The sequence below is a fragment of the Theobroma cacao genome, chromosome 8, assembly GCF_053813885.1.
Source record: "Theobroma cacao isolate CCN51 chromosome 8, ASM5381388v1, whole genome shotgun sequence".
Classification (NCBI taxonomy): Eukaryota; Viridiplantae; Streptophyta; class Magnoliopsida; order Malvales; family Malvaceae; genus Theobroma; species Theobroma cacao.
The window spans coordinates 30,844,278-30,856,211 of NC_142646.1; the positions used below are offsets into that span (position 1 = coordinate 30,844,278).

General features: G+C 38.1%; 1 protein-coding gene across 1 annotated transcript; it reads left to right on the top strand.

The window, feature by feature from the left end:
• The first annotated feature begins 319 nt into the window (after positions 1–319).
• Positions 320–5,318, top strand: LOC18593136 (sucrose transport protein SUC2). Its single transcript, XM_007020201.3, has 5 exons — positions 320–582; positions 3,095–4,326; positions 4,649–4,712; positions 4,784–4,827; positions 4,975–5,318. Exons 2-5 carry the CDS (start codon positions 3,124–3,126, stop codon positions 5,146–5,148), a joined length of 1,485 nt encoding a protein of 494 aa, XP_007020263.1. The 5' UTR covers positions 320–582; positions 3,095–3,123; the 3' UTR covers positions 5,149–5,318.
• Positions 5,319–11,934: the final 6,616 nt, after the last annotated feature.

Here is an 11,934-nt window from a genome sequence, read left to right on the forward strand (position 1 = left end):
GTCTTGGGACCTCATGGGCCAAGTGATTAGAATTCTTGGAAACATGAGTCATTGTACTTAATTGTGATTTCCTGTTATCATTGCGTTTTTGGCAGACATGTGAATCTCTTTTTGCTATATGAGTTTGTATATATTCTTCATTTTCTCATTTGCATTTTTTTTGTTATTTTATTAAAAAAAATAAGAGAATCTCTTACCAGAAGAATCTTATTGCTCTAATTTGTTATACTCATACTAATATCTCGTAATATCTATGCTAAGCATATTTTCTTTTGGACCCAACATGTATAAATATCAAGTCAGCATGATTGAACTATCCATATCGCAGTATAAAAGCAGAGCATTTTACAGGGTATTGAGCTAGGTTCAAACAAAGCCTACTATTCTTCCTTTCATGCATTCTCAACCCAGCTGGTGTACTTAAACACTTAGCACTTAGGAGCACAAAGTTTCAGTCCCTCTCCATCTCACACCTCAACAAAGCTTTCACAGGAAAAGAGAAGCTAGTGAAGAAAGTAGAGTGGTGGGATTGGAGCATTGCAGTTACCGCAGTTGGAGTTGGAGCTTTCACTGCAAAAGCTGGTAAGTTGAAGCTTCCAAAACAGTTTTGCAAACCAAAGATTTGATACTATTTTTCATGTTTAATCTTAAACCATTTGTTTTGAAAGCTTTGATCATTCTTTCATTCAGAAAAAGGATTTATAAATTAAAACAAAATTGATCTTGAAAGCTTGGTGCAGTCCAAATTGTTGCGCGGTCTATTGGCGGCCTGCGTTCTTGTGCAATAATTGAGGTTTAAATATCAGTGTGAAAGAAAAATTCTTGTGAATTATTAGTATTTTTTAAATCTATAAAAGAGTATATTTTGACTTTGGACCTAAAATCTTTTGTTTCAACTCTCACCTCGCTCTTATCTGCTCCCCTTTACGTTAAATTTTAAAGGATCTATTAAGTTTGATGTACTACTATAGTTGTATTGATTTTAATATTCATGCATTATTTATTGAATCACATGTTATCATTTCATTAATAAATTAATTTAAAATTTTACATATATATTTTTAAAAATTATATATCCTTATCTAATTCAAACTAGAGATGTCCACAAGTCCCTTTAGGTTGAGCCTAGGCCAGCCTATTTTAATATTAATATTTTATGATTAATAAATATATTTTAAAAATTAAATTAAATAAAAATCTACTATTTGCTAATAAAATAATATATTTCATTATTAGCAAGATGACAAGAAGTAATTTACCCATAGTATAAACATATACATGTGAAATTATAAACAAACTCAAATTTGTATACATAGCGGATATATATATATATAGAAAGTACAAAGTAAAATATATTTATTTTTTTTAATTAAGGTTTATGTTTCTTTTGATCACCACTTTTTTTATTCGTTGCCACTTTATTTGGCTATAAAGTAAAAAATAAATTAACAAATGATATTTTTGATCTTAAAAAAATTATATTTATGGTATTTGCTCATTTTATATTACCTAAAATAGAATTCTTACATTTGTTCAGTAAATTTTTTATCATATAAAAGGTTAAAATTTTACTATTATATTCTAAATATATGGAGCTATTTCCTTCATACTTCCCAGTTATCTTTTTAAAAAATAAAGGCTAAATACTCAAATAAGCCCTCGAAGTATATCAAAAAAATCAATTCAGTTCTTATCTTTTTATTATGTTCAAATAAACTCTTAAATTTTTATTTTAAGTCAAAAAAGTCCCTCTCACTAACCGTTGATTAACTTTAATTAGTCAACGGTATATGTGATACTTTTATATCATGCTATCTGTCACGTAGCATATGATGAGGTATTAAATATTGTTAATTAAGATTGAATAAATGGGTAAAAAATAAACACATAAATCCTAATCAATAATATTTAATGTCACGTCATCTGTCACATAGTAGATGACATGATATAAAAGTGTCACGTGTATCATTGACTAACGAAAGTTAATCAATAGTTCAGGAAATGAACTTATTTGATTCAAAATAAAATTTAAAAATTTATTTAAACGTAATAAAAAAATAAAAATTAAATTATTTTTTTTGACATAATTGAAGAATTTATTTAAAAATTTAATAAAAATAAATGATGGGCATGTTTGCTACTTACGGCGTGCCCAACCCTTTGTAGATGTCCTTTTTGTCTCAAGACCCTGCTTTTGGACCACTCATTCCGGAAAAGCTATAAACAATATACGGAAAGAAAAACTTTTTAGCAGTCTTTTATTTAAAAGAAAAAATCGATGGCTTTATCAGTGATACTTTCACTCCACAAAATTAATTATTCATCGAAAATCTTTATCAATGAAATTTTTATCATTTTTTTTACCATTATTGACGATTTTTTCTATCAATAAAAAATCGTTCCAGAACACCCTTAATTTTAATTTTAATAGTAGTACTCTTGATTTTAGCAGTGAGACAACTTCTTAACGCTTAATGATTCACATAGCCTAGGACCATCCTCATATATAGTTTTAAATTGCATCCATATCGACCTTTAGCGTAAACTTGACGTGTTGAAGAATAAAAAAAGGTCCTCACAAGTGGACATTGATAATAATCATAGCACCGAAATGATTACAAACCTAGACTTCAAATATGTAATCTTTAACTCTACCCTTTCTGTCTTTAATTTCATATAACTTTCTTAAATCTGGAAGGAAATTAAGTGTCTTTGGTTCTCTTCCTTTATGAATTATCCTTTCATATTTTAATTATCAAAATTTCACCCTACATTTAAGATAATTTTCTTTGTATTACTTTGCATTTATTTTCAATACTTTTTTATGACCATTTTTAAGAACGTGGTGATTCCAAGAATTAACAAGTTTGAATCTCATATTGAACCAAAAGGACTTAAATTCCCTTGAAATTTTTGTTTATTATTATTTTATTTTATTTTTTTAAAGAAGGCCCCATTGCTTTGGAAAAAGTTGTACATGTGCAGTGATTGCACTGATCAAAGGATAATTATCGCATGATTCCATGTCTCACTTACTTAATCTTCTGATAGAGACAGATTTCATGTTATTCATACTAAGGAGTACAGTTTACAGTTTACAGGCAGAGTGTAATTGCCAACCAAATGGAAAACGGAGATATCATCCAGTCTCCAAGCCCGCTTAGGAAGATCGTCACCATTGCAGCCATCGCCGCCGGCATCCAGTTCGGATGGGCGCTGCAGCTCTCCCTTCTAACCCCATACGTCCAAACCCTCGGTGTCCCCCACACCTGGGCTGCTTTCATTTGGCTTTGTGGCCCTATTTCTGGCCTCCTCGTTCAACCCATTGTAGGCTACAACAGTGACCGTTGCACCTCTCGCTTTGGTCGCCGCCGACCCTTTATTGCCGCCGGAGCTACCTTCGTCTCTATTGCTGTATTCCTCATCGGTTTCGCCAAAGATATGGGGCACCATGCTGGTGATTCCTTGGAGAGTCCCACGAAACCAAGAGCGGTTGCTATCTTTGTTGTAGGATTTTGGATTCTTGATGTGGCTAACAACATGTTACAAGGTCCATGTCGTGCTCTTCTTGCAGACCTCTCAGCCAATGACCATAAAAAAATGAGAACCGCAAATGGGTGGTTCTCGTTTTTCATGGCTGTTGGAAACGTCTTGGGTTATGCTGCTGGTTCCTACTCACACCTTTACAGGATCTTCCCCTTCACAAGAACCAAAGCCTGTGATGTTTACTGTGCAAACCTCAAGTCGTGCTTCACTATCGACATTATGATCCTCCTGTTAGTGACTGTGACCGCGGTTACAACGGTGAAGGAGGATCCCTTAACCAAGCAAGTCCAAGAGGAAGAAACCAAAACACAGGCTGCTTTCGTTGGAGAGATTGTGACAGCTTTCAAGACTTTGAAGAAGCCAATGTGGATCTTGCTCCTTGTTACTTGCCTGAATTGGATAGCCTGGTTTCCGTTCTTGTTGTTTGACACTGATTGGATGGGGACAGAGGTTTATGGAGGCAAGGTCAAGGGAAATGCAAATCAAGTTAAGATGTACAGTGATGGAGTGCGAGCAGGTGCATTGGGGTTGATGATCAACTCGATCGTCTTGGGTCTAACTTCACTTGCGCTGGAGCCTGTGGGCCGCTTGATTGGTGGTGTTAAAAACTTGTGGGCCATAGTGAACTTTATTTTGTGCGCTTGCTTGGCGTCGACGGTGTTGATTACCAAGATAGCTGAGGCTTGGAGGAAACACAATGGGGCCGATCTCGTGCATCCTCCTCTCAATATCAAAGGCTCGGCCTTGGCTGTGTTTGGACTTTTGGGTATTCCACTTGCGGTTAGTTCCTAACCTATGTTTCTTTCACTCTTTGCTTGGGTCCATAGGGAGTGGATAAGAAGACCCTCTTTCTTTCTTTTCCTACATTATTATTTTAAAGTACTAAGAGAGAGAATCTCTTTTTGCAACATCGAAATCAAGGTAATAGGGTGTATAGTTACCAATTAGACTAACTCATAAAGTAACGCAAGAAAGGCTATCTTTTCAGGAAAAATAGTAGGCATGCATGATATCAGTTAGTATAACTTTGAAATTAGTTAAGAGATTCAAAGTAATTCCTAGTATTGATCTTCAACTTAAGTATAACTCTGGCTTTGTGCAGGTAACATTCAGCATTCCATTCGCTTTGGCGTCCATTTATTGTTCTAACGCTGGCGGTGGTCAAGGTAAAGTCTAGTTCTTGTTGCACATCAAAGCTGTCCCATGTACTGATTCAATGGCATTCTCAAAATGGCAGGTCTCTCCCTAGGAGTGCTAAACATGTCAATAGTTATCCCACAGGTGAAAATTCCCCTCTCTTATCTTGATTCCCTTGGAAAAGGGATTGGGGCAGGGGCCGGCGGGGTCAAGGCTAAATATGTGGACAAATGAAAGTTTACCATCTGACGAATTATTAAATTAGATTTTGGCTTTATTTATTTGTGACAGATGTTTGTATCGGTAGTTAGCGGACCACTGGACGCAGCGTTTGGGGGCGGCAACTTGCCAGCCTTTGTATTGGGCTCCATGGCGGCTGCGGTTAGCGCGTTGCTGGCAATCTTGGCGCTGCCGAAACCACCCAAGCAAATATGTCTTTCCCCAGGAATGGGTGGTGGCCACTAATTAATCATAAAGCAGCTCTATTTGTTGTAGCCTGCCTCTGCCATGGTCGTCTTTTGTTTAGTTTGCAGTTTGTTTAGTTTGTGTTGATCAGCATCATGATCAACGTAGTTTGATGCAGTAATGTACGCTTGGATGCAATGCAGTCATGGCCCAGTCCCCATGCTTATGTAGTAGTAGCTGCTTACGTACATGGAAATTTCTACGATATTTTGAATGGTTGAAACTTAGAAGATTAAACACATATACAAATTCAACTGTCCTACATATATAAAATCATAGTAAATATCTGCTGCATATAAATAAAGAACAATATTCTTTTTTTTTTGGATGCACAAGTACTTTAATTAAGATTCTGCTGTATATTTAGGTATGGTTAGGGATTAGTACGAATATATTCGCGTACGTGCCATTACCTTTTCAATTTTTTCTATTTTTGTCCCTAAATTGTAAATTTAAGTCCAAACTTGGCCAAGATCAATACTAACCCAAATGAGAAAAAAATAAAAGAAATGATCCTTATTATTTAAAGAAAATAATCGATCCAAATTTATTTTCCTCATTTTTTTTCTTTATTCTATACATAGTGCTTTCCCAATTTTCTTCACCGACTAATTTTACTGAACTCACTGCCAACCTTGCTCTAGCATAGTCGTACAAGGTCTTCCTTTTCTCTTTTCTTTTTTATGAAATAGCATATTCTCTTTTCGGAGAATTTTTTTTAACCCTTAAAAATAACGTGTTTTTGTAAATAACCTTCGGGATAATTTTAACTGTTTTTAGCTACCAGAATAGATTTTGGGACAAAAATATCCTTAATGAGCCGTCTTCGTTAGTGTGCACTCTCAAACAGGCGGAAAATGAGAAAAAATAAATATGCAAAGAATTTTGCGAACATCTAATTTTGTGCAAAACATCCATTTTTTTTTTTTGCAAAGGTTGTGCAAAACGTTTGAAATCCTTAAGTGCGAGGCAAAAAAAGAGAAGCTTGAAGGAGAAAAGAGCCTCTAGTGGCACGAAGCGGACGCGCACCGCCACTGCTTTAGTTGATGAGCTGTCGGGCCTTGAGTTGATGGACGAAGGGGACGAACATGGTCAAGGTAGTGAACAGCCAGTAAGGACAGTTCTAATGGTTTTGTGTTCTTGATCCGAACAAGGAATCTGTCTTGATGAATGGAAAGCTTGGCTAATGATGTGAAACCAGAAATCTTTGATACGGTGGTGAATTGAAAGGAGAAAGATGTGAATTCAAGGCAAGAAATGGTCCTGCTATAGCAGGCCATATGTGAGACGGCTGTGGCAGGGCAGGGTTTAGAGTTTGTGAAACGTCATGTTGGGAATGTGTGACATATCTATGACACGCCAGCGTTCAAAGTTGGTGAGATGCCATGGAGGGAATTTGTGACACGCTAGAGTTAAGAGTTGGTGACACGCCATGGTGGGAATTTGTGACAAGTCAGCGTTCAGAGTTGGTGAGACGCCATGGAGGGAATCTGTGATACGTCAAAGTTCAGAGTTGGTGACACGACATGGAGGGGATCTATGACACGCCAGCGTTTAGAGTTTGTGAGACGCCATGGAAGGAAGCTGTGAGACGCCAGAGTTCAGAATGGGTGACATGCCATGGAGGGAAGCTGTGAGAAGCTAGAGTTTAGAGTTGGTGACACGCCATGTTTAGAGTGTGTGACACGGCATTGCTTGAACAATTGAGACGCCACAGTTTAGAGTGTGTGACACGGCATTACTTGAAAAGCTGACACGCCATGGTTTAGAGTGTGTGACATGGCATTGCTTGAACAGCTGACACGTCATGGTTTGAAATAGAGAGAGGAAACAAAAAGTGGGCAGTTAACGTGGTAATCGTTTGGACTTCTACTGAATTAATTCCCCTTAGTGAAACGAATAAATTAGAATATTATAAGGCCATTTTTCATTTTAAACAATTATTTTTCAGAATTCCTAACGTCTGTGTGATTCATTTCTCATTCCCACCGGTACCAGAGTGTTTGAGAAGGCTCTTTGCAAGCGTAACGACACCACAACACCAGCAACAATGTCGATTATGAGTGAAGAGGTCAGTGAATCTTAAATTAAAACATTCTTGTGTTCGTTAATTTTTTGCTTTTTTGCTGGGTTTGTTTGATATGTTTGTGTTTTTTGTTTTGTTTTGTAAATGTTTAGACTGTGTTTTCTTGTTGGTTTGATGGTTTTTGGGGTTAAGTCGTAGTGGTTTTAAGGGTTTTTGATGTTTACTATGACACGCCATTGTTATTATAGTTAGTTATTGGCGTGTCAGCATTAGCATGTGATAACAGTTGACTCAATATGCATGGCGTGTCACTACATTTGACTTGATATGCATGGCGTGTCACAATATTTGACTTGATATGCATGGCGTGTCACAACATTTGACTTGATATCCCTGGCGTGTCACAACATTTTGCTTGTTATGCATGGCGTGTCATAACATTTTGCTTGTTATGCATGGCGTTTCACAACATTTATTCCTTATTTATGTCTTCAGTATACCTTGTTGCACATTACGGCTTAACTCACTGGTGCATGTGTGCCATGTTTTGCAGATCCAGTGCAGACAGTATGAGGATCTTGACAGTTTGCTGGTCATGCCGAGGGAGAAATGGGTGTTCAACATCGCAATTAACACCCAAAGTAAATGGTCGTAGCTGCATTACATCACAAAGACTCTCCAACAGAAGGGGGAGTACGATGTAGTGAAGTGTACGTGCTTCGAAATGCTCCTGGACGTCTATCCATAAGGGTACTTTTGCACCGGTCTCCTGCACAGCATCATGATTCACCGGATCACTAAGAGCTAGTCAATGGACCGCGAGCTATGGTTTACCATTGGCAAGAGCAAAGCATGGCTATCAAAGCAAGAGTTCTGCCTCATCACTGGGTTGAAGTTTGGTCCAATGCTCGATGTGCTCAGATGATCGTATGAGGTTGCTGCGGACGAAATTAATGTAGATACTGGAACGGGCAGGAGAACGTTAAGCTGCAGGCTTTGCTTGATACGTTCTGTAGGGGCAACTTCCAACATCCAGGAGACGCGACCAAAATGGCACTCGTCTTGATCAAGAATAACATTTTATTTGGTCAAGACTACCGTAGACGGGTGACGCCTTGGTTGTTGTCATTGGTGGAGGACATCGATGCTTGGAATGTCTTCCCATGGGAGCACTATGTTTGGAAGCTGACCTTGGACTACCTTTTGAAGGGGTTTGAAGTGCCTGACTCAAGCTTGAAAAAGGAAACTTGGTTACGCTACAACATTTACGAATTCGCATGGGTGATACAAGTCCTATCACGTAACATTTTTCAGTTTTCTTTTGAAAAAATGATTCATGGCTGTACTCGTTTTTGATTTACGGTTTGATAATGGTTACATTTGACTTGCAGTTCTAGGCAATGGAGGCAATTTTGGCCCTTCAAAAAATAATTGCCTCTTCTAGTCTGAAGGACAACGTCTACCCATTAATGTGCAAATGGGATTACAATCAGAAGCCAAAAGACTTCTACACGGTATTTAAGAAGTTAGAGTCATCTGAGCATGTGAGTGAATAGCTACTAATTTTTGCTTTATATTTGTATAATAATTTTTCCTATTCAATAATCACAACATTTTATTTGTTTATTTGCAATTGTGGGCATTGGAGATGTTGGAACCCACCACGGATGAGGCCAGCCGGGAGTATTTTGTGGACCTTGATGTCCCGTTATCGGAGGGCCACGAGTACGTCCCAATAGGGCACATGGAGGATCGATCGGATTGGGGCTTAGGTGCGAGGCAAAAAAGGAGAAGCTTGAAGGAGGAAAGAGCCTCTGATGGCACGAAGCGGATGCGTACCGTCGCTGCTTTAGTTGATGAGCTGTTGGGCCCTGAGTTGATGGACGAAGGTGATGACCATGGTCAAGGCAGTGAACAGCCGGTAAGGACAGTTCTAATGGTTTTGTGTTCTCCAATTTCATATGTGATTATCGAATAACATATCTGTGTTTGCAGTTGGACCATGCACCGACAGCTCCAAAACCACCCACCAGTCCTCCTCAAACGCACAGTGGAAACCACCTGTCAGTAAGATCGGTTCTAACGGTTTGTGTTTTACATTTCCACATATGTTTATTGAGTAACATAGTAATTTCTGTTATTGCAGTTTACGAAAGCGACGATAGGTCCTCAAGCATCGATCAGTCCGGCTCCACCGTAGACTGCTAACGAGCCGCCGATAAGGATATTAAAGTTGTAACGGTTAATGTTCAACAATTCCATATATGATTATTGAATAACACAGTAATTTCTATTAATGCAGTTTACAGAAGCGATGACAGGTCCTCAAGCATCGATAGGTCTGGCTCCACCGTAAATTACTAATGAGCCACCGGTAAGCATATTAAAGTTGTAACGGTTAATGTTCAATAATTCCATATATGATTATTGAATAACACAATTATATATGTTATTGCAATTAACTTAGTCGAGAAGAGTCAATAACGGAGCAGTCACTACCCGTCAGCTCCGACAGATCATGCGTAAGCATGAAAAAGAGATGTTGGAGCTGAAAGCTTTACTTCAGTCATTGACTCTAACAATACAGACGCTTGAGGACCATATCATTGCTTAGATTCTTGACGGCCTTAAATCAAAAGTACGTTATTCTATCTTCGCTTGTATTTTGGTGGTTTACGTTTAGCAACTGTTTAGACTATGTTTTCTTACTGGTTTGATGGTTTTTGGGGTTAAGTGGTAGTGGTTTAACTGGTTTTTGCTGATTAGCGGGTCAAGACATTTGTGTTATAGTTAGTTATTGGCGTGTCAGCGTTAGCGTATGACAACATTTTACTTGTTATGCATGGCGTGTCACAACGTTTAACTTGTTATGCATGGCGTGTCAGAACATTTTGCTTGTTATCCACGGTGTGTCACAACATTTTGCTTGTTATGCATGGCGTGTCACAACATTTTACTTGTTATGAATGGCGTGTCACAAGATTTTACTTGATATGCATGGCGTGTCACAAGATTTTACTTATTATGCATGGCGTGTCACAACATTTTACTTGTTATGCATGGCGTGTCACAACATTTTACTAGTTATGGTTTGTGGTATTTTATGAGCTAACTAACGGTTTTTCCCATTTTGTAAGGCGATCCTTCATCTCACGGTGCTGGTTTGGAGCACGTTGATACTGATGATTGGCAGCATCATGAACCTGGTGTTCACATTCACGATGACGTTCTTGGTGCTGACGGAGAGCACGTAACTCATGTCGATGACATCATCGCTGAAGCCGTGGCAGGGGATGTCACCCTTCAATCAGATGTTGCTAAAGGAGAGCATGTTCCTCTACCCAAGTCCATTATCTATGCATCTGCTAGAGGGGAGGGGGACCCTGACTCAGTCGTGGTTGAAAGAGAGCATCTTTCTCCGGCCAATGCATTCGTCGAGGTAGTAATAGGAGCTATGGTGCTTTATCATCAGAGCACTCCTGATGCAGTTGAGACACAGTCGTCGTCACTAGAGTCATCTGCTGTCCATCATGGTGCAGTAGAAATTTCAGACTAAATAGAGCGGGCACTACTAAAAATGACGAGCAAATACATGGCAAGCCCGTACGTCGACCCCTTAGTGAGCTGTTGAGATGTGAAGGATACACAAGTAGAAGCCTACGAAGCTTTCAAGAAAGACGAGTTTGCGAGGTAAGCTCATAAATAACATTATGAAGCTGGACCTCAAATCATGGACCTTAAATTGGCAACTCTTCACTAAATGGCTGTTGATTTTGCAAAGACAGGAGCACCAGCTGAGATGCCTCGATCCCTAAAACTAAGGGAGTTTTTAGACTTCATGTAGAGGGTTGACAAACCCATGTATGCTTCCCTTAGGGTACTAGGAAACCTGTACCGGGCTACAATCAACTCAACCATGCAAGAAAGGTCAAAGTTTGATAGACGAAGCTTGTGTATAGACGTCCACGAGCATCCCAAAGCACGTACGCTTCACTGCATTGTACTCCCCTGTCTCTTGGAAAGTCTTTTTGATGTAATGCAGCCGCAACCACTTATAGTGGGTTTTAATATTGAGTATGGATAAGCATTTGAGAGCTGAAATCCCCCAAATAATAATTAAAATATCAAGTTAGTTTATTTTTCTTAAAACAGGTATTACTTTTTTAAAACTTCCCTTAATTTTAATAATTTTATGTCGTGTCACCAACAAGACTGCAACAATTTGGCGTGTCACTCCAAGTCTGCATGTACTTAGCGTGTCACCACAATTGGCCCCTACCATGTCACCCACCAAGACTGTAAAAAGTCAGCGTGTCACACCATAAGTCGACCAACCGATATTGGAGAAATTTAATTACTGATGAAATAGAAAAGAATTTCATTGTAAGAACATAAACGATTAAATCAAAAAAAATATAAAGGAATTAAATTAAATCATTAATTGTTTAATAAAAATGGTAATAAAATGTGACAAATGAGGTAACAGTATAGGGACTTCGCAAGTCTATTCAATGTTCAAAACTACCAACAAAATGAAATGAATACTCAAATAATATATCTACAAAATTAATAAAAAAATAAAAACTCATCTACAAGAGGAAACTAAAAAACACTGTGTTAATATCAGAGTCTTCATCCACAACTTTCTCTGATATTATCAAAGTCTTCGACCCACTCAAATGGGTTTATCTTTTAATATTGGTAGACATTCCATGCTTGTTGTTCCTTCATAAGATTTGTCTACCAATATTAAGAGATAA